Raw genomic sequence first — 22,642 nt, forward strand, 5'->3', positions numbered from 1 at the left:
CAGGAGGGCTTCCCTGGGAGGGCTAGTGACACAGTGTGCCAGGGAGTGATGATCAGGGTGAGTGCCCCCATGGCCAACACCCTCTTGGGAAGAGATAGGACCCCCGAGAAGGGCCAGGCCAGGCCCCACTGTGGTTGGAGCAGAACTGAGGCCACCTGACTACCATCCAGAGCCCCCACCCTGGGACTTCTTGGGGGGCTGGGCACCCACCACAAGGTGCTGAGGCTGCTTTGGCTCTCCAGGTGCCCTTGGGCCCTGAGTGCTCGCGGGCCGTCATGAAGCTACTGTACTGCGCACACTGTCTGGGGGTCCCCGGCGCCCGGCCCTGCCCCGACTACTGCCGCAACGTACTCAAGGGCTGCCTGGCCAACCAGGCCGACCTGGACGCCGAGTGGAGGAACCTTCTGGGTGAGCCCTCACTGCCACCACCTGCCAACGCGGCCAGGGCCCTGGGAGGCAGGTGGTCCTCAGGGTCAAGGGACAAGGATTCCTTCTGAATGCCTGGGTGGAGTGTGACACAGGCAGTTGCGTGGGAGGGAGCCCTGTGGAGTCATAGTTCCTGCGGTTCCCCACTGGGCAAGTGCCCCAACATGCACATATGCCAGCATGTATTGACACAGTGGGCTAACACATGCATGAGCTAACATGTATGTTGCTGATATGTGGGTCAGCTGGCATGCACATGTGCTGACATGTAGTGGGACAATAGGTACATGCTAACGTGCACATGTGCTAGCATGGTGTGGGTCAACAAGGGCACATGCCGACACACATGCACTGATATATACTCATATGGAGCCAGCATGCATCCATATAAATATGTGTGAGCTGACATGTACCTGAACTGAAGTGTGGTAGGCCAGTGCGGTATGTGCATGTCAACATGTATGAGCTTGCACGCATTGACATAAGGTGGGCCAGCATGCAGACATACAAACTGCCTGTGTGTGCCCACGCCTGTGCCAGACTCCATGGTGCTCATCACCGACAAGTTCTGGGGCCCCGCGGGCGCAGAGAACGTCATCGGCAGCGTGCATTTGTGGCTGGCGGAGGCCATCAACGCCCTCCAGGACAACAGAGACACGCTCACAGCCAAGGTGCGGGCAGGAGGGTGTGGTCAGCATGGGAGGGGCGGCCAGACATGGCCTCGTGCCCCTCCAGGACCCCTGTGGTCTCCCCCCAGGTCATCCAGGGCTGCGGGAACCCCAAGGTGAACCCTCACAGCCCCGGGTCTGAGGAGAAGCGGCCACGGGGCAAGCTGGCACTGCAGGAGAAGCCACCTGCAGGCGTGTTGGAGAAGCTGGTGAGTGGCCCCTCAGCCGGCCAGGCCCTGGGGGATGGGGGAGGGGAGGGCAGGCTGGGCCAGGGCCCCAGTGGCCTGACTGTTGCCCTGCAGGTCTCTGAGGCCAAAGCCCAGCTCCGCGACGCCCAGGACTTCTGGATCAGCCTCCCAGGGACACTGTGCAGTGAGAAGATGGCCATGAGTGCCTCCAGTGACGACCGCTGCTGGAACGGGATGGCCAAGGGCCGGTAGGTGCCACCTGGCTGACCACAGGTCGTCCCTCCCGTGAGTTCTCAGTGGGCCCGTTGTCTGGCCTGAGGCACCAGGTGCTGTGTGGTGCACAGGGCTATGCCTCACCTGGGACACACAGCAGACACAGAAAGCTGGGACGAGGGCCAAATCCTTGTCCTAAGCCAACTCCTCGCCCCACACACCATGCAGTGTGTCCACACCCCACTGCTGTGGGGCCTTCATGGGCTCCTGTTGGTGCCTGAAGGCCACTGGGAGGGGGTCTCAGATGTGCCACCACCTGGGCGGGAGGAGGGGAGTGCTTGGGTAGTGCCGCTTTGCAGGGACTCGGGCAGTCACCCAGGGCTGCCCTCCTGGCCCCAGGTACCTCCCGGAGGTGATGGGTGACGGCCTGGCCAACCAGATCAACAACCCCGAGGTGGAGGTGGACATCACCAAGCCCGACATGACCATCCGCCAGCAGATCATGCAGCTGAAGATCATGACCAACCGGCTGCGCAGTGCCTACAATGGCGAGGACGCAGACTTCCAGGACGCCAGTGAGGGCCAGGCACCAGGCTGGGGGTGGGGACTATGCCGGGGGCTGAGGGCCATGGGGGTGCCATGAAGCCCCACCCCACTGCAGAAGGGTGCAGGGGAGGGGCCCTCCCAGTCCCTGAGCCTCCAGTGGCTCTGAGGGCACTGCTGCTGCCCAACCCCTTACATGTCCCCAGGCATAGTTGAGACCTGGCCAGGATGTCCATCCAGCCTTGGCAAACCAAGGCAGTGCAAGCTGCCCTGGGCAGGATGCCGCCTAGCATGGGAGGCCCACACGCAGGAACACTGCACCTGTGGTCCCCAGGGTGAGGTTGGCCTGCCCGAACCTCCTTTCCTCCCCAGGTGACGACGGCAGCAGCAGCTCAGGTAGTGGGGACGGCTGCCCCGAAGACATCTGCGGCCGGAGGGTCAACAAGAAGAGCTCCAGCTCACGGACAACCCTGACCCACGCCCTCCCCGGCCTGTCGGAGCGGGAGGGCCCGAAGACCTCAGCCACAGGCTGCCCCCAGCCCTGCATGGCCCTCCTGGTCCTCCTCCTCATCCTGCTTCTCTCAGTGGCCAGGCCCCGGTGGCGGTAACTGCTCCCAGCCCCAGGGACTGAGGCCAAGGACTGACTTTGCCAAAACACGAACAGACAATATTTAATTCCCCTCGTCGTAGAGGCCCAGGGCAGGACAGAGAGGGACAGCGAGGGACTGCTGTCTTGACGCACTGGGGGCAGGGTGAGTGGCGCTGGCCCCACAGGCCTGGCTTTGCCATCACCCTGGCTCTTAATTTTGTGTGAGGCCCTCAGGTCAGCTGGGAACAATGTCCCCAAAAGCCATGTATTTCAGGGACCTTCCATGGGCCCAGGATCTGAGCTTGCCCCTGCTCACCCAGACCTGGGGGCCCTCCCTCCTGGGCCCCAGTCTGCCCACAAGCCTCTCCCCAGCTCCCTGCACCATCACCGACCAGTGCCAGGGCCTGTGGGGAGGCACCCTGAGCCTGTGCCTTCCTCTTCTGCCTCCTTCCATGACAACTAGGGGCTCCAGATGTCAGAAAGTGGGACCCACCCCTCAGTGCCCCAAGAATCCCCAAGAGGGCATCAGGGCTTCCACCACCTGAGACCTTGAGGGCCTTTGAGATTATGCACGAACCCCTCATATGCAGCCAGGCCTCCACCCTGTGATGCCATAGGCCCCCCAGAACCCTGAGTCAGGTGAGAGCCTGTCTGGCGAGGTACTGCCGGTCCCTGCAGACCTCCTTGCCGAAGACCAGCTTCAGGGGCCTCAGATGTGCCATGAGCAGCAGCCTGCACAGCCATGCATCCTGGGCTCTGCTCTCAGTTGTCTGTGGGTGGGCTTGATGCTCCTGGCCATCCCAGAAGAGCAAGCTGGGGCCCTCCGCAAAGGTGAGCCTCCCCTTCACACATGGGCTGGGTCCACGGCCTGCATAAGGACTTTAAGATGTGGGAGGAGTAACCTGGCCACTATCCTCCCTCCTCCCTCCTGTCCCCACCCAGGGCCAGGGCCAGGGCCAGGGGCCAGCTCAGGGTAACATAGGCCAGGGATGGAGGCAACCCATGGCCATCACCTGGCCACAGGGATGCTGAGTGGCAGGTGAGACTTCAGCTCAGGGCCAGTGAGCCCTGGCACTGTAGGTCAGAGGGACGCCTGGGTCCCTCCTTCGACCCTGCCAGCTGCAGGGAGCCTGGGGGAGCTTTGACAGTTAAGGGCTTTTCCAGATGTGCAGATACGTACAGATGCTTCTCATCCATGTTCACTGGGAGCTTTCTCAGCTCCTCCCAAATAGCTTTTGAAGTATGACCTCCTGAGGGCCCAGGATCTGGGCGTACACCCTGTTCATGCAGGCCTGGGGGCCCTCCTTCCTCGGCCCCCGCTGCTGCCAGCCCTGGGGAGGGGGCTGGCACCCTGCCAGAGAGGGGCTCAGGCAAGGAGAAGGTGGGCCTGGAGGGTCTGGGGGAGGCGGAGCCAGCATGGGCAGGGACAGCCACCCTAGCCAGTGCCAGCGTCCCGAGCAGGCTGCTTAGCACCGCTTTGCTTTCCCTTGAGGCCTTGGGGAGGCCCCTGGCTGCTGGTCAGGGCCCCTGGCACCGTTCTCGGTGTGTTGGGTCCAGGCCTCCAGCCGAGCTCCACCAGGTAGCCCAGTCCCACAGGCACGTTCACCCCATGCTAACCCTGAAGTGTTGGGGTGGGGACTGGGCCCAGGGCTTCCTTCCCTGTGGGCGAGGGCCAGCCGGACTCAGGATTTGGACAGTGACTGTGGTGTGCCAGGATGGTACCCTTGTGCTGCATGGGATGGCCCAATAGGGCCTGTGCTGTCCTCACCTCACATGGGTCTCTGGAAGAGCTGGCCAGGCAGTCGCCAGGCCTGCTGTGTCCTGCCGTGTGGTGTCAGCTGGTGACATATGTTCCTGTGTCCTTGTATGAATAAAAGGCTGGAGACCTTGTGTGGCTGCTGTGATCCCTCCCTGCACAGCCCAGCAGCAAGCGTGTCCCCACGGGCTGTGCACAGCATGGTGGGCCTCAGGGCCTGTTGGGAGGGGAAGCGATTGCACCCGGCACTGTGGCCTGGAGGCTGCAGAGTGCAGGGTCTGCGTGTCCTCATCCCACTCCAGGAGGACTTGGTGCCCTGGAGAAGGAAAAGGCCCAGGCCCCTCTGCCATCCACACCTCCGCCGCTCTGGACACACACACCCTCGCACGTGCCCGGGAAATTCCAGCTCCCGCCAAGGATCCTTGGAGATGCGCAGGAAGCTGGAGGGAGGGGGACCAGTGTGGTCCTGAGGCCAGGGCTGGTGGCATGTCCTGAAGGTGCCATCCGGCTCTAGAGTCCCGCTGTGCCCTGCGTCTTTCACCAGAGTGGAACCACTGCCCCAGCCACCATGCCTCCGCAAGCCAAGGCCTGCATGGTCCTTGGGGCGAAGCTGCCAGCCCTGTCCTCTCCCCGTTCCCCCTGCCCAGGTGCCACTGTGGGCAAAGCCCAGCTCCTCATCTAGAGACTAGAAGCCAACACAGACACATGAGCTGCTGCTGAGTCCCTTTATTTGGGCATCACAGCCCACACCAGCAGCCTGGCAGACATTCAGCAAAGCCTCTCCCCAGAAGCCTGGAGTGCTGAGGGCTCAGTGCCGCCAGCCCAGACCCCCGGAGCGTGAGGGGCAGGGCCCCCCAACATGGTGGACAGCACGTCCCTGAGAGAAGAATGAGGCTCCACAGAGGGGCTCCCCTGACAGCCTGGGTGCAGTGGGGCTGGGGGTACCTGTAGAGCAGTGGCTGCCTGCTCCCCTGGCCTCCACGAGACCAGGGTGCCTGATGCCCTGCTCCTCCCCCTTCCTGGGCGCTGGGGCCCACTCAGCCTTGGGGCAGGTGGGCAGCCATGGCTCATTCATGACTGTAGCTGGTGTACACTTTGTTCAACTGGAGCAGCAACCCCAAGGGCTCTGGGTACTTGTTCACGGACTTCTTGAACTTCTTCCTGATCTCCGACAAGTACTTTCTTCCTGTCGAAAGGGAGGGCACATGTGAGATGGGCATTCAGCACAGGACCACCCGCTGGGCTGCGTCGGGGTCTTCGTCCTGCCCACCATGGGCCAGGCCCAGACCACCCCCGGGCTCCCAAGCCCGGCCCACCATCCATCCCATTGTTCCTCGAAGGAATCTGGAAGTCCACAGACATCCTGACGACCCACACTGATGGGCAGGCAGCAGACAGCCACAGTCAGCAAGTGTGCACTCAACACACCTGTGTGCACACACACGTGCAAACACACAGGAACGCATGCTCTGCTCCCCTTCAGGTGACAACATTTCTCTTCCTGGAGATAACCTCTGTCCAGAAATGACGTTTACAGTCAAAGCACTAGCACTGGTCCAGGATGGAGAGCTGATTCCCCCAACCCTCCTTCCCTAGTGAGTAATAGGAGGGCGAGGACGGGGTCTGTCCCTGCTGGAAACCAAAGACAGATGGCAAGTTGCATGTCAAGGCTGCCAGAGATGGGGACAGGGTCTAGGGAGGCGACGGACACTGGCGGGTGGGGTCCCAGGAGACCAGCTGGCCCTCCAGCCCTCCCCAACTCTGCACACATGAGGCCTTGCCCAGACAGGACCCCACACCAAAGTGAGACCTCGGAGAATCTAAACATTTCCACCTCCTTTGTGTGGCCTGAAACTATGAACTGGGACTTTGCTGGTTTCCAGCATAAACCCATTTCCATACCCGACCTGGGGAAGCAGAGAAACAAGCCAGCAAGGTCTTAAAATACGCAATGACCAGGAACCAGACCGGCGGTGAGAACAAGAAACCGGAGAAAACACGAGGGAAGTCTAGTTTGAGAGGTCACAGTCCCGGGGCCTGAGAGGAGGGCAGCTGAGTGTTGTGTGGTCTCAGGGAGGAAAATGGAGAGATGGAAACTGTCAGGTGAGAACGAGTCTATTTTTTAAACAAAAACAAAAAAAGAGATTGGACACGGCATCAAGTGCAGCCGAGGCTTAGACCCCCTGCAGAAGGTGGGTGCCCGGAGGTGGGCCGGCAGGAGCTGTAAGAACCTGGTGGTGGGACTAAGGCACCCCCATGGAGAGGAGAGCCTGAGCCTCACCCACAGGGTGGCAGCTGCACCCACCCCAGGCAACAGATGCTGTCTGACATTCTGGAAACTGCGGTGTCTCCAGGGCCAGAGGGGTGGGGAGAAGAGGCCCCTCACAGACAGGGCCCAGCCACTGGCGATCGCCCTGGAAAAGAAGAAAACGGGTCCCTGCCGCATGCTACAATCAAAACAACATGTTTTGAATGAAAGAAGGACTGAAACATGGAGATTCACGCTTCAAAACCTGGAGAAGACACAGAACACATGACAGGCGGAGGGGGAGCGACTTCCCCAGGACACAGAGCCATGGGCCGCAGGACACGGCGGGCCACCACAGCGCCTTGGCATTTAAGCCGGAGAAAGACCATGAACAAGAACACAAACCACACACGAAACTAAGCCAGGACCTTGGCCGTGGGGGTGGAGGGCAGCGCCTGGCTCACCGTCAGTCTACACCTACGGCCAGAGGAAGCGCAGCAGGGCGGAGGGAAGGCGGGCAGGTGCCTGGCTCCCTAGGCTCCCAGGGTGAGTAGGTGGGCCCTGCTCTGTGGAAGGAGCCCTCAGCTCCTGCCCTCTGGTTTCTCCATGCTTCCTGGGACCCCACTGGCCACTCTCACCGCCCGTCTCTCCAGAGAGCACAGCATGCTGGCTCCTGGGAGGAATTCTGATGCTGGCAGATTCCAGGCCATTGTTGACATCACCAACATTCCAGCCCGACACCAACACCCTCTCTGGTCCCCAGGCCTCCTCCCCAGCTGACCCTCTCCCTCTACTCCCACCTTCCTGGCCCTCTCCTTCCCTGACCTTACCTGGTCACCCCTCAGGCATGGGACTCAAGGAGTGGTGTCCTCCAGACTGGTCCCTCCATCTCCCACCCCACCCCACCCCACCCCACCTTCCGTCCGTCTAACCAGGACCCCGCAGCCCCGGCTTCCATGCTTGCTCTGAAATCGCCATCTGTCACCCTGCAACACCCCACATCTCCGTAGCCCTGCCTCCCATCCAGCCCACCTCACTGCTTGCCATGTGGGCCTCATGGGGCTGGGCCAGGTGGTACAGAGCCTGGCACCGAGTAGGGTCACGAGGTGCCCTCCCCAGACGCCACAGCAACTGCCAAGGATGTGGAGAGAAGTGGCCAGTTCCCATGCATTCCGAAGACAGAGGCAACCTAATTTCCTGAGGAGCAGGAAGCTCGGAGGAGAGAGGTGGTGAGGATGGCAGGGGTGGGTGGCCTGCCCAGGCAATCAGCCTTCCAAGGACACGAGGCTGCGGGCCAGATGGGTGAGGGTGCGCCACCCTGTCGACATCGCAGACAGATCAATGGGACAAAATGTAGCCCAAAAGGAAGTTAAAGATTTACGCCGGAATGACTGACTGACCGGAACGATCCGGGAGACAGAGTGCCTTGTGTCTTTGGAGAAGGGGGTGGCTGAGAGCATTCCCGAGAAGTCACAAGGCGGCCTGCAGCTGCCACTGTCACCTAACACCACACAGCACCAGCCAGTGTGCCGAGGAGGGATAAAGAAAGAGCCACGGACGCCGGAAAGGCACTGGCAGGGACACCGCGTCTGCCGAGCCTGGAGCCGACCTCCCAGCACGCAGGACAAGGATGCATCATGGCCATCAGATGTCACTCAGTGTGGGTAGGAGACACGTGACATGAGGTGAACCTGGGAACTCCTAGCTGGGTCTCCCCATCCATGGGTGCCCAGGACCCTCTCTGCACCGGCCGTGAGCACAGTCCTGCCCTGTGGGGCTGACCGACAGCACTCATCCCCCACAAACAGCAGTCTCGCCTGTAGGGTTGAGGACCTACAGGGGACCTGTCACACTGTCCTTTCCCTATTCTGGGTGCCCAGAGCATGCAGGCCAGAGGGGAGTGTGCCCAGAGGAGGGAGGATGTGGCGGCCTCCATCTGGGCGCAGGAGGAGGGAGCGCTCCAGGTTGATGGGGGCACAGCCAGGCACAAGGGGCATCAGTGACTAGTAGGGGAGGCCAGAGGGGAGCAGCAAGGACTTTGATGGACGTCCTGCACGTGGACACAGACGCACTGGAGCAGGGGCTAGGGCTGGCGGTGGCTGGAGGTTTTGGAAGCGGCCAGGTTGCGAAGAGCTGAGCAGATGTCCCGAAGGACTGGGTGTGAGGTGAGAAGGCACGAGCAGTGGCTGGCAATCCTAAGTGAGGTTAAACCATCAAACCCCAGCACAACACCCACCACTGCCCGGAGCATGTGTCCCCAACCAAACAAAAAAGTGACAAGGTCTAAAAGACATGGTTCATCTGAGTGAGGTGGGTGGCAGCAAGCACACTTCACAAGGGTGAGCCTGTGGAGACGGGTCCCAGGGATGCAGGTTAACCGCGGAGCCCGGCCTGCGGCAGGCACTGGAGCTCCTGCGCAGTGACAATCACCACCAGTCACTGGGAATGTGCTGGCTGTGGGGGGCGCTCACATCTCACACAAACATTACTTCTAGGCTGCTTGCAAAATTACAGGTAAAACAAGAATGCTGGAGGCTGTGCACACCCCCTGTGGTCTCGCCTGGGGTGGCTTCCTCAGTCCCCAGCAAACCAGACCCTGAAGCTCAGGACAGACGCAGCCTCCACAGAACAGAAAATCCCAGGCAGCACGTCAAATGGGGAGGGAGAAGGTGCCCCGATCCGAGGACACTGGGGTGGTGCTGTGCTCCAGGGAGCCCCTGCAAGCCAGGAAGAGCCACACCCCCAACTGACAGGAACGCGGGAAACAAATGCCACGTGGTGTGGAGAGGGCGAGGGCAGTAACACTTCCATGAATTCCTCAGGACACGGGGGAACGGGGGAATGTCATTCCTGAGGAGGGCGGGGCCGACAGGCTCTTTCCCTCCCAGAGAGCGCGGGAACCAGGGGGGACTCCTGAAATCTGAACACTTAACCTCTGTGAGTTCCACCAAAGGGAAACCGAGGCCAAGGCGTGTGCCGCATGTTGACAAATGAGCAAAATGACGTAAATGCCCATAAACAAGGCACTGGGCGGACCATGTGAGATGACACAGTGTGGGGAAGGCAGGTCAAGGTCACAAAATTGCCGTTGTTTTAATTAAAAGTGGGGGGGGGTGAAAAAGCATAGTGTGTACAGGGGTGCTGAGGATGCACATACGCGTGTGTGTGTGTGCGTGTGCGTGCGTGTGTGCGTGTGCATGTGTGTGTGGATTAAATCGGAAAGAACATGCTCAGGATGCTTATCAGTGAGTGGAAGGTCAGGGTAGTTTTCACTGTCATCTTGTCTTTTCTAACAATGAGCAACTACTGCCTGCAGCACAAAAATAAAACTGCACCTGGGGAAAGTTACGTTGCAGAAAAATAGTTAATAGCAGAGAAAAATGTTCATGGCTTATTTTAAAACATACAGACCATGCTTTCACAAGTGCACATGCGTGTGCATGTGGGTGTGCATGTGTATCTTGCATGCATGCTTGTGTGCGCATGTGTGCATGCGTCTGTACAGACAGAGGGGGTTGGCAGGACACACAGCAGTATCAGCTACGGTGATTTCCGGGTGTCGGGATAAATGTCATTTATCTTTTCTTCCTTTTGCCTGGGATGGAGCCTGGGATGGAGCAGAGATGTGGGCTCCTGGGAAGCCCCAAACGTCCCCAGAGCGCAGGAGCACCTTCCGCAGTAACCTCTGCTCACAAGTGCTCATTCGGAGTGTTTTCCCTGCTGGCAGATGGATTGGGAGCCACCCACACCCCTTCTTGGGGTTCACACCCTACCCCCAGCGCCTCTCCAGGAAAGCACCCCCAGCCAGGAACCCACTCACCCAAGGTCACATTAAGGGGGGGTGACTGGGTGCAGCACAGGACCCTGGTCCCTCTGCCCAAGAGGCTTCCTTGCCCCTTACAGGAACATCGCCCGGAGCCCCCAGCAAATTTCCCCATAGGGAGCCCCATTTTGACAAGAGACCAGGAAAACCAGGCCAAACCATGGCTGCGGGCGGCACTGCCTGGACCAGCAAGGAGTCAGTCTGGCTGGAGCCTTGCACAAGTTCCTTTGCCCCTTCCCCAACCTGTCCCACCTGCCCCCACCACTCTGCCCTCATTCCCACTGCCCCCTTCCATCCTCCACAAAAGCAAGCCCACCACCCATCCTCATGCCGTGATCCTGACTCATGGTCAGCTCATGCCTCCTCCATCTGGGTCCTGGTTATTTCACATCCACTGTCCCCGAACACACCTGCCACACACTGACAACACCCTGGAGCCTTGGGAGGAACAGGAGTGACACCCCTCACCCCATCCCTTCTGAGCCTGGGATGGAGAGCAGAGATGTGGGCTCCTGGGAAGCTGCCAAATGTCCCCAAAGCACAGGAGCACCTTCTAGCAAGAACCTTTGCTCCAGGTCTGACCCCCATCTGCCCAAAGATGGCCAGGCCCGTGTGGAGATGAGAAGTGTGGATGCCCCTTGGAAGCTCTGGGCTGGCCCGTGTACAGCTGAACAGCACAAACAGGGTTAAAAACACACCCAGTGGGACCACTTTATTGTGAGGTCAGGAGGAAATCATTGCCACCGCCCCTCGTGCAGCCCCAGGTGGCCCCCAGGTGCGGGTGCCGGCAGGTGAGACTCGCAGCTTTGGCATGGAGCGTGCTGCTCCTTTACAGAGATCCTTCCACCCCGAGGCTCTCTTCCTCCAGGTAGGGCCCTGGGCAAGGAACTGGCAGAGAGGAGGCCCATAAGGGGCACCCCCAAGGAGGCGCAGGTGGGCACAGGAGAACAGACCCTGATGCACCTTGCCCTCCTGGCCATACTGCCTGGAAGAGAGCTCAGCTCTGTGTGCTGGCTCCCCTGCGGCAGCCTGGTGCCGAGAGCCCTAGGGTGCGGTGCCAGGCAGTGCCTTGCGCCCTGCTCACGTGTGGGGTACTCGACTGATGGCGCTTCAAAGGTGGAGCCTTGCAACCCCCCGCCTCTGTCCTGGGGTCCCTGAGCCCAAGGAGCTGTGACCAAGGTCTGGGATGCTCCCCAGAGTGAGCCTGTTACTAAAGGCCCCATTTAGCAGAGGGAAACGGGGGTGACAGGGAACATCAGAGCTCAGAGAGGATCGGTTTCTAGGGCTCAGTCCAAGGGCAAGGCCAGTCAGCCCCTCGTCCGCACCGGGGACAAGTCCTGAGGAAGAGCCCACCCAGCCAAGTCCCAGCCTGGCCCACCTGGCGAGGGGTTGCCTCAGGTCACTCCCGGGGAAGGGAGGGTCACTCCCGGGGAAGGGAGGGTGGGGAGAGGGGGTGTTCCCAGAGCAGACATCTGCTGGCCTCCACACTCCCAGAGACGCCTGAGGGGGCAGGCTAGGGGGAGCCTTCCTGTAGCAGCCCCAAGGCCAAGTGCTGGTGGCCCAGGGAAGCCCGTGTCCACCAGGGGGCCCAGGTGTCCAGTGGATCCGCCAGACGGGCCCACGACAGGAGCCATGGGGACATGGGGCATGGTGTCCACTGTAGGTGGGGAAAGGCCAGGTTGGCTCAGTGCCTCCCTGTCCCCACACAAGCCCAACTGGGGACTCTAGAAAGTGGGTTGGATTGCACAGGTTTCGGGGAAGATGGGGACCCTCACTCGGCCACCCACGGGTTGGTGCCTGTGCCCTTAGAAGCAGCAGGCCCACAAGCAGCCCGGCCAGCACCAGGACTTACCGATGGCTGCCAGGGTGCCGCAGTCCCTGCCGTGGAAGTCGGCCCAGGCTTTGGTCTTACAGCTCTTGCTGCAGGTCAGGATCCCGTAGCAGCGGCTGCAGGGCAGCAGGCGCACCCCGATGGAGCGGCCACACTGGTAGCAGAACTTGAAGAAGGGAGTCCTGCCAGGGGGCCACGCAGCCGTCGGCCGGTGCCTGCCCCCTATGCCACCGACCCAGCTCCGGACCTTCCCCATTTCCTCTGCACGCGGACAGAGACCTGAAGTCCTGTCCAGGGTTGTCCAGCACAAGCCGTTCAGAACAGAAAACAAGCACCGTGCCCAGATGCCACCTGAGGGCTCAGACAGGGCCGGGCAGGAGACTGTGGGACCCTCACGTGCCACAGTGTGGGGCGGGGAGGATTTCTGTGTTTTGTGGGAGGAACAGCTCTGAGCAGGCACTCATGGGGCTGTGGGTGAGCAGGGCATACCCTCGAGCTCTGCTTCAGCAAGAAAATGAGCCCAGGTGGGCAACCACCCCTGCCTGCCATCCATCGCCCACCCATCCACCAGGGTTTACTGGGCAGATGCAGTCCAGGATGCCCACAGGGACCAATAAGGCACATAGACATATACAGACTATTCTGGGGAAGGGGCCCGTGGTGGAGGGGCTAGGAGGGGTATGGGACGCAGGGTGCACAAGGCAGCACACATCTCCCACCCAGCTGCCCCCCAGACATGGAGCGGCTCCTCAAGCGTGCCCTGTGGCCTCCTGCTGCCACCCCATCCTGGCCCATGCTCCTGGCGAGTGGGGCCACACGGCCACTTACTGCTCCAGCTCCTCCAATTGCGGGTCCTTGGGCGTGCTGGGGTCCCTTTGCTTCAGCTTGTGGCAGGGGATCATCTGCGCTGTACCCAGAGAGACCTGCATTAGTCTCCCTGGGCCCTCCCCTGGGCTGTAGTATCTACAGATAGAGGGAGCCCGGGCTGCCTGCCTCAACCACCCTCCTGAAGCCCACCCGGCACCTCAGGAGGCAGGACCCCAAGCCTTGACATCCCATGATAGGTCTCAGGAGGCAGAGTGGGACTTGGCTTGGAGGTGTTGGGCCGCCCAGGGCCTCTTGCTTGCCTACCCATCTGCAGCCCTTTCTCTGTGCCATCGACAGACTCAGTGTCCCCCTCATCAAGCCATTAAAGGGCCATGGAGCAGCACCAGGTTTCTCTGGCCTCGCCCAGTCCACAGCCCCCTCTGAAGGGGGGGACCCTGCTCTGCTCTCTGGCCACTGCAGGAGGGTGCACAGTAGGCCAGCGTCTGGAGGGCAGTGAGTCCCCCATAATAACCACAATTTCCACCATGTCCCTGCACCATTCTCTCTTTAAATAGCACCTCATCCCCCCTAGAAAGGCCGCCTAACCTCTGCTTCCTCACCACCCTTCAGACACAGGAACCCCGCAAGGAAACACCTCCTGGCCATAAGAGCAGGAAGGTGGGAGCCCTCCTTCCTCCCCCACCCTTCCTGAGCCCACCAGCACTCAGGCCGGGTGGGGATGAAGACATGGGTCCAGGAAGCCGGCTCTGACAGTGCACCCATTGCCAGGGCAATGTTAGGAAGGCCACGTGGCACCAAGGACGCTTCTGGTACAGGTGACAATAAAAAAAACATACAAGGGGCCTGGTGCCAGAGCTTCACAGATTGCTTCTTTATGAGGAAACATGAAAATGGGAGGAGGGCATTCTTGAGCATCAGTTGAGATATAACTCACATGCCACCCAAGTCACCTATAAGGTACACAGTTCAGTGGCTTTTAGCGCATTCGCAGGTGTGCAGCCATCACCACAAAATCCATTCTAGAACATCGTCATCACTCCCCAAAGGACCCAGCCCCTGAACTCCGCCATGCCCCTGACACCCCAGCCCCAGCCCCTGGTGACCCCTATCTACTTGGTCTGTGGCTTTGTCTGTGCCGGACATTTCATACAACACATGGTCCCCTGTGACTGGCTTCTCTCACTGAGCATCATGTTTTCAAGGTTCATCCGCATGGTGGTGTCAGGGCTTCACTCTTTTTTGTGGGTGAATAACATTCCATATGTGTATCTGCCACGACTTGTTTATTCATTCATCCATTGATGGATATGTGGGTTGTTCCCATCTGGCTTTTGTGAACCGTGCTGCCATGAACATTCGTGTACAGGTGCTGGGGGACACGTTTTTATTTCTTCTGGGCACAGAGCTGGGAGTGGATTTGCTGGGTGACGTGGTGACTCTGTGGTTAGCATCTGAGGACTCTCCAGCCCCTCTTCCGTTCCCATTCCCACCGGCAGGGCAGGAAGCTCCCCTTTCTCCTCCTCCTCACCTCGTTACATTTAATCACAGCATCATACTGAAGTGACACCTCGTGTGGTGCATTGTGTTCATCCCTGATGGCCAATGATGAGCATCTTCTCATGGGCTTGTTGGCCATTTAGATCTTTCTTTAGAGAAATCTGTGTAGATGCCGATATAACTAAGACTGACTCCATCTCTGTGCCTGATTTCTTTTCCGTTCAAGTTTCCGTGCTGTGAACTCTGACCTAACTGTGCTCAACAGCATACCAAGGCCTTCCAGTCAAGGACGAGCTGGCTCTGTAGGCTGACATAGTGCAGCCAGAGAGATTTTTGTCAGTGACGACCAGAACAGCACAGCCCGAGACAAATGTCAAACTAGGTGCTGGCATCAAATCAAAGCAACTATGCATACATGACCAGGAGGAGTACGGCTCCTGGCTCCAACAGCAACTCTGTCCCTTTGTCTGGTCAGCTGTTAGTACCTTAACCATCCTACAAAACTTTTACTGCGACAACTGTCCAGCAGTGGAGACTAGCTGTGCAGCCTGAGGAGTTGCCTCTGCTCAATCCCATCTCTGAAAGCGATTCAGCCCTACAACAAGCTGTCACATTCCATGGAACGGCTGGCCTCCTTTTCCAGTCTCGAGGGGGTCATGTACCTTCACTCCACCATCAGACAAATTTCTATTCGTGTTTATTTGTCCAGTTTTTAATTCAATTACTGTATTATTGAGTTGTGACAGTTTGTTCTACATACAAGTTCCTTATGAGATGTATGATTGACAAATATGTTCTCCCATAGGTTGTCTTTTCACATATGCTTTTCAGAGAGAGTGGGATGGAGGGAGGGAAAGGAAAAGAGAGAGAGAAACATCGATATGAGAGAGACACATCGATTGGTTACCTTTTGCTCGAGCCAGACCATGACGCAGGGAGCAAACTTGCAACCCAGGTACATGCCCTTGACAGGCATCGAATCCACGACCCTTGGGTGCATGGGCTGATGCTCTGACCACTGAGCCAAGGCCAAATTGAACTCATTTTTATAGGTTATCTGAGGGTCAAATGCCATTCTCTTGTGTTTGGATAACCAGTGGTCCCAGCACCGTTTGTTGAAAAGACTGTGGTCCTCACCCCTATTAAAGCCCTGGCGGCAGCAGGACAGGTCTCTCTCATGTCCCTTCCTGGCCCAGCCCCTCCCATCCCACAATTGCCAGGATAAACACGGCCTCGGCTGCACCCACAGCCACCCACCTTTCTTGCTCAAGCACAGCACCTTTGGGTCCCACAGGCTCTCCTTGGCCATGATGGCGGAGCGCAGCTGGAAGCCCATGTATTCCAGGAGCCGCTTCCGCGCCACAAACGTCTCCCGCTCTGCCGGCATCAGCGTGTGGAAGGGGCAGTGGGCAATCTTCCGGTCCTGCGGCACAGTGCCAGTCACCGCGGGGCACCAGCTCCCACCCCGGGGAGGGTGGGTCCCACTCCCAGCTCTGGCCTGGGGAGGGAGACTGAGTGGGGAGCACACATCCTCTGTCGGTGCTCATTGTGAGGACAAACCAGGAGAGCACTCCAAAAGCTAGGCACAGGCAGCCACGCCTGCGCATGCCCGGGTGCCAGGTCTTCTCTTCCAGAAGGCCAGGGACTCGCTTTGGAAGGAGGCATGAGGGACCTTTGGCCCAGCTATGCCCAAGAGATGCTAAAGGCCCCAGCTGCGCCCCTATCACCGACAGGAAACTCAAAGCCATACCTGGAAGAATTTGAAATACCCGTAGTCGACGGCTGTGCCCACAGCCACCTTGTCCCCTTGCGTGAGTGTCACAGGGGCCAGGATGTCGGCCCCATAATTGATGAGCAGGTCAATCTGTGGAGAAGAGAGCTGCATCAAATGCGTGTGAACACCCCAGCTGCCAGGATTGTGTGTAGGTGTGGAGGAGGTAGGTGTGTGCATGTGTGTGTGGATGCGTAGGTGTGTGCGTGTGTAGGTGTGTGAGTGTGAATGTGTATGTATGTGCGTGTGTGTACATGCATGTAGGCGTGTACACGTTTGTGGGTTTGGGTGTGCACAGGTGTGGGGGTGTGTGTGCCTGTGTGACTTCTCGCACACAGTGCAACAAGGTCTCTAGCTCAAGATTTATCACCAATTTCAACAGGGCTCCCACCCCTATCCTGACCAGGGAGCAGGCGCCTTCAATAAGAGGCTTTATGGCTTTATAGTTTTAGCCAGGAAATTTAACCAAACAAGCAGGCTCAGGGCATCCCAGCATAAATAGGTGAAAAATAGCCCATCACCTGCAGGGCACTCATTGGACTGTGTAGGGTCTACCTGCTGACCATTGCAGGCAGGGCCGGTGTTAGGGGGTGCATGGTGGCTCCCTCAGCCAGGGTCCTCACTCTCTCAGCCTGTTTAACATTCATTCTTCACAAACTTGGAAACCCTGGTGACACTGTGTGTGAAGCTTCACGGCACAGAACCAGGCATCTGGGGGCAAATGCCACCGAACACCAGCAGCCAGCGTGGCCTGACCAGGCCCAACTCATGGGTCTCGGGGGCATGAGTGCAATTTATACACGGATTCCTTATGGCGATGGTGATGTCATGCCAGGCCTATGGTGAGCGGAGTGGGAGCCAGTTTTCCAAAGCTGTGGGAAGAAGCTTCCCTGATCCAACCCCAGGCTCCTCTCCTCTCCTGTCCACCCCCTCCCCTCTATTCCCCTCCCCTCCCTCATGCAAAGCATGACAACCTTCATACAAGCCTGATGCACCACTGAGGCTCCAGAGGGCTCAGCATGTTGCACGGAATCACATCCCATAAAGGAACGATGGAGAAAAAGCATTGAATTCTACCGAAAACTGCTTCTTTAAATGCTAGCTAAATCTATCAAGCTCTTAGAAGAAAACATAGGACAAACGCATCGCCAAAATGGACTGGGCAATGATTTCTTGGATATGAAACAAAGGCACAGGCAACAAAAGGAAAGGTAGACAAACCGGCCCTCATGAAAATTAAAAACTTCTGTGCATAAAAGACACTACTGCATTGCAAAAAGGTGGCCCATGCTTATGATAAAATATTTTAAATCACATATCTGAGACGTGATAATGTCCAAAATATAGAGCGAACTCTTAAAACTTAACAAAAAACAATTTCTAAAATGGGCAAAGAACTTGAATAGACATTTCTTCAGAGGAGGTATATGAATAGTCAACAAACCCATGAAAAGATGCTCAACGTCACGAATAAAATTAAAATAAGACCAATAAGATACCGCCTCACACCCATCAGGATGGTTACTATACAGTAAACTCAGAAAAGAACAAGTGTTACCGAGGATGTGGAGAAATGGGAGCCCTGTGCACTGTGGGTGGGAATGTTAACTGGTGCAGCTACTGTCGAGGAAAGTATGGTGGTTCCTCAAAAAATTAAACATAGAATGACCACATGACCCTGCAACCCCACTTCTGGGTAGATACCCAAATTGAAAGCAGAGTCCAGAAGAGATATTTGTACACCCATGTTCACAGTGTCATTATTTAAAATAGCCAAACGTGGAAGCAACCTAGGTGTACATCAATGGACCAATAAATACACAATGTGCTTTATACACACAAGGGAATATTATTCAGCCTCAACGTAAAAACATATCTGACACCTGCTACAACATGGAGGGATCCTGAGGACATGATGCTGCGTGCAATAAGGCAGACACAGAAGAACACACACTGTGTGACTCCCCTTACATCCCTGGAGGAGTCAGGTTCACAGAGACAGAGAGTAGGAGGCGGGGAACAGGGGTGGGGGAAGGGGGAATGAGTGTTTAATGGGGACAGAGGGTCAGTTTTGCAAAATGAAAACAGTTATGGGGAGGGATGGTAGTGACGGCTGCACAGTAAAGTGAATGTACTTAATGCCACTGAACTTAAACATTGTTAAGATGGTACATTTTTTGTGTCTTTTGCCAAAATTTTTTAAAAATGTGTTCACTATAACCTCATTTTGGCAAAAACAAAGAACAAAAAAAAAACTGTCATAAAGATCCTGAGAAACAGTCCTGGCAGCTGCAGGTTGGAGGACCGTCCCTTACGTGGAAAAGGAGCAAAGCAGGGTGATCAGGAGTGGACAGACGCCCCGCAGAACCAGGCGGGGTGCCACTGCTCACACCCAGCCTGCCGAGGCCACGAGCAAGATAAAGGAGACAGGCTACACACATTGGAAGAGGAGAGAAAAATGCCATGACTTGCCAGCAATGTACTTATCTACCTACAAAGTAAGGAGGAATGTCTGGAAAACTCTTAAACCAACAGGAATTGAGGTGGGTGGCCGACAGCTGCAAGTCTATTGACCAGATCCCTGATTGTAACCTTGGGAGATGTAAGAAAAAGAATGCATGTGCATACTAAAGAGACAACAAAAACTAGTTTAATTCTGCAGTGTTAATATTTTATACTTATTTATTTATCATTTATCTTTATTGTTGAAAGTATTGCAAATGTCCCCTTCCCACCCTCCCCCCCCCACCCGCATTGAAGCCCTCCACCCTGCCCCTGCCCCCCAAGGCCTACTGCATGATTTCCTGTGTCCGTGGGCTATGCATATGCATATAAGTTTCTTGGTTAATCTTCCCCCTCCCCCCCGCCCTTCCCTCTGATATTCCTCAGTCTGTTCCATTCTTTCATGTCTCTGGATCTATTTTTTTCATCAGTTTATTTTGTTCATTAGATTCCACATATGAGTGAGATCATGTGATACTTGTCTTTCTCTGACTGGCTTATTTCACTTTGCATAATGCTCTCCAGATCCCTCTATGCTGTCTCAAAGGATAAGAGACCCTTCTTCTTTTTTTTTTTTTACAGCTGCAGAGTATTCCAAGGTATAAATGTACTACAGCTTTCTTATTCATTTATCTGATGGGCACTTGGGCTGTTTCCAGATCTTAGCTATTATAGTGTTGCTATGCACATAGGGGTGTATATTTTTTTTTCTGATTGTTGTTTTGGGATTTTTAGGATATATTCCTAGAAGTGGGATCACTGGGTCAAATGGCAGTTCCATATTTAATTTTTTGAGGAAACTCCATAGTGGCGGCACCAGTCTGCATTCCCACCAGCAGTGTACTAGGGTTCCCTTTTCTTCACATCCTCACCAGCACTTGTCATTGGTTGATTTGTTAATGATAGCCCTTCTGGCAGGTGTGAGGTGATATCTCATTGTCATTTTAATTTGCATCTCTCTAATGTTAGTGACTGAGCATTTATTCATGGGTTTCTTGGCCATCTATAGGTCCTCTTTGGAGAAGTGTCTATTTAGATCCTTTGCCCATTTTTTTTACTTGGATTGTTTGTCTTCCTTTTGTTAAGTTATATGAGTCCCTTATATATATTTGGAAATTAACCCTTTATCAGATGTATCACTGAAAAATATGTTCTCAGGCAGTGGGCTCTCTTTTCGTTTTGGTGATGATTTCTTTTGTTGTGTAGAAGCTTTTTCTTTTGATGTAGTCCCATTTGTTTATTTTCTCCTTAGTTTCCTTTGCCCTACAGTGGTCGGCAAACTGCGGCTCGCACATGCGGCTCTTTGGCCCCTTGAGTGTGGCTCTTCCCACAAAATACCGACTTCTGTGCATGGGCCACGAAGTTTCAATCGCACTGTACATGCACGCCTGCACATAGTATTTTGTGGGAAGAGCCACACTCAAGGGGGCAAAAGAGCCGCATGGGGGTTGGGAAGGGGCCGGTTTGCCCGACCATGGCCCTAGGAGATGTATTGACAAACATATTGCTATGAGAGATGTCTGAGATTTTGTTGCCTGTGGTTTCTTCTAGGATTTCTATGGTTCCACAACTTACATTTAAGTCTTTATCCATTTTGAGTTTATTCTTCTGTATGGTGTAAGTTGGTGCTCTAGTTTAATTTTTTTTTGCATGTACCTGTCCAATTTTCCCAACACCATTTATTGAAGAGACTGTCTTTACTCCATTGTACCAGAAATCGATGGCATTTTTATATGCCCATAATGAACTCTCAGAAAGAGAAACTATAGAAACAATCCAATTTACCATTGCAAAAAAAAAAAGACACCTTGGAATAAAGTTAACCAAGGAGGTAAAAGACCTTTACTCGCAAAAACTACAGGACATTGAAAAAAGAAATAGAAGGAGATACAAACAAATGGAAAAATATAACGTGTTCATGGATAGGACAAATGAATATCATTAAAATTTCCATACTACCCAAAGCAATCTTTAGATTCAATAGGTCCCTATTAAAATACCAATGGCATATTTCACAGATCTAGAACAAATACTCCAAAAATTTATATGAAACCAAAAAAAAAAAAAAAACCTGAATAGCCAAAGCAATTTTGAGAAAGAACAAAGTAGGAGGGATCACAATTCTGGATATCAAATTATACTACCAAGGCATTGTAACCAAACTGCCTGGTACTTGCACAAGAACAGACATATAGACCGATGGAACAGAACAGAAAACCCAGAAATCAGCCCAAGCCATTATGCTCAATTAATTTTTGACAAAGGAAGCAAGATCATACAATGGAGTAAAGACAGTCTTTGCAGTGTTAATATTTTTATAAGTGGCTTATGATATACAGTTAAAAAAATGTTTTAATCATTACAAGTGCTGGAAGTATTTACAAGAATTGGATATATTATCTGAGTGGGTATATAAGTGGGTGTTCAATGTTTTGACCTCAGAGCATCTAGTTTTGTGTCTATTGGTGAGTGAGCCTCACAGCGTTAGCTTCTTGGTGGGCAGAGTGTGGAGACAGCCCAGCTCCCAATCCCTGCCTGGTATGCAGCTCCCCAATCCCTGCCTAGCAGGTCCCTTGATTAGGACCCCTGGTCAATGCCCATTTGACATAGAAAAATCTAGAATCCTGCAACCAGACCAAAACCATGGCCCGTGTCTTTCCTGAGAAAAACCAGGGGACTTTTGTCTGGCCTGTTGAGTGGCTTTGCCTCTGTATATATTTTAGATCTATACATCTTAAAAGGCAAGAATTTCTCACCCATTTTCAAGTACAGTGGGGCCTTGACTTACGAGTTTAATTCATTCCGTGACGGAGCTCGTAACTCAAATTACTCATATGTCAAATCATAAAGTGAACGAGTGAGACACGTGATGCTGGGCTGATGTGGCATTCACTGTGACGTTCGCTGCGCCAACTAGCGGTGGGGTATCTGAAGCTGGCTGATAACCGAATTTTAGCTCGCAACTCAAAGCAAAAAATCGGCTGAGAGACAGCTTGTATCTCGAAAAACTCGTTAGTCGGGACACTTGTAAGTCAAGGCCCCACTGTATTTGGAATGCTGAGGCTTGGAGAACACAGAGAAATACCACACGAAGCTCCGCCTGCTGGGAATGAGGCCAGACCAAGGGTCTCACAGCTCCCAGGCCCAGGACCGTGGGTCGCCCCTTCCCAATTGCCCCTCTCAGCCGGCCCCCCACACCCGCCGCCTCACCAGGCCCAGCCTGCTGTTCACACTCCTTCGGTGCTCGTAGGCGATGTCGCAGGCCACACACAGGGCATTGCCCAAGCCCTTGGTCAGAGGCAGGTTGGGGTCAGCGCCATTGGTCAGCAGCTCCTTCACAATCTGTACACAGACAGCCTGTCAGCGCCACCAGGTCCCTCCCTCCACTGGTGGAAGTCCCGGAGCGAGGCCACTGCAGCACTGAGTATAGTGGCGGCCAAGCTGGGGCTCACTGAGGCCCCCAACCTCGGCATTCTCCATGGCTCCGGCCCACAGGTTCCACTGCTGCCAGCTCCAAGGACCACTGGGGTGGGCACATGGTGGTTCCTTAGGGGGGCTGCCATTCTGCCCAGGCCCCTGGCCGGCACCCTGTCTGCACACTGTCCTGTCAGTCCCTCATCCCTGGGAACAGGCTGCCTCTGCCCCGGGGCACTGGGTCTTTGACCAGACACAAAGTGGGCCACATGTCCCTTGTTTCCCTCTGTGTCCCCAGCTGCCAGCCCAGGTGCCGCCCAGGAATCCAGGAGTAAGAGCAGCTAT

At 55.7% G+C, this 22,642-nt stretch overlaps 2 protein-coding genes across 2 annotated transcripts in view; one reads left to right on the forward strand and one right to left on the reverse strand.

Annotated features, from left to right (window-relative positions):
- Positions 1-4,517, forward strand: part of GPC1 (glypican 1) — a 26,774-nt gene extending 22,257 nt beyond the window's left edge. The window contains exons 4-9 of the mRNA XM_006082992.3: positions 243-408; positions 967-1,097; positions 1,184-1,303; positions 1,397-1,530; positions 1,895-2,070; positions 2,411-4,517. Of these exons, the coding sequence (XP_006083054.1) occupies positions 243-408; positions 967-1,097; positions 1,184-1,303; positions 1,397-1,530; positions 1,895-2,070; positions 2,411-2,646 (963 nt within the window). The 3' untranslated portion in view covers positions 2,647-4,517. The remainder of the gene's footprint in view (positions 1-242; positions 409-966; positions 1,098-1,183; positions 1,304-1,396; positions 1,531-1,894; positions 2,071-2,410) is intronic.
- Positions 4,518-5,094: 577 nt separating this feature from the next.
- The window catches only part of ANKMY1 (ankyrin repeat and MYND domain containing 1), a 46,715-nt gene continuing 29,167 nt past the window's right edge, over positions 5,095-22,642 (reverse strand). The window contains exons 14-19 of the mRNA XM_023743366.1: positions 22,094-22,225; positions 16,361-16,474; positions 15,868-16,033; positions 13,114-13,192; positions 12,307-12,467; positions 5,095-5,569 (exon numbers count right to left, since the gene is read on the reverse strand). Of these exons, the coding sequence (XP_023599134.1) occupies positions 5,451-5,569; positions 12,307-12,467; positions 13,114-13,192; positions 15,868-16,033; positions 16,361-16,474; positions 22,094-22,225 (771 nt within the window). The 3' untranslated portion in view covers positions 5,095-5,450. The remainder of the gene's footprint in view (positions 5,570-12,306; positions 12,468-13,113; positions 13,193-15,867; positions 16,034-16,360; positions 16,475-22,093; positions 22,226-22,642) is intronic.

This window comes from Myotis lucifugus, unplaced genomic scaffold (assembly GCF_000147115.1).
Source record: "Myotis lucifugus unplaced genomic scaffold, Myoluc2.0 scaffold_5, whole genome shotgun sequence".
Classification (NCBI taxonomy): domain Eukaryota; kingdom Metazoa; phylum Chordata; class Mammalia; order Chiroptera; family Vespertilionidae; genus Myotis; species Myotis lucifugus.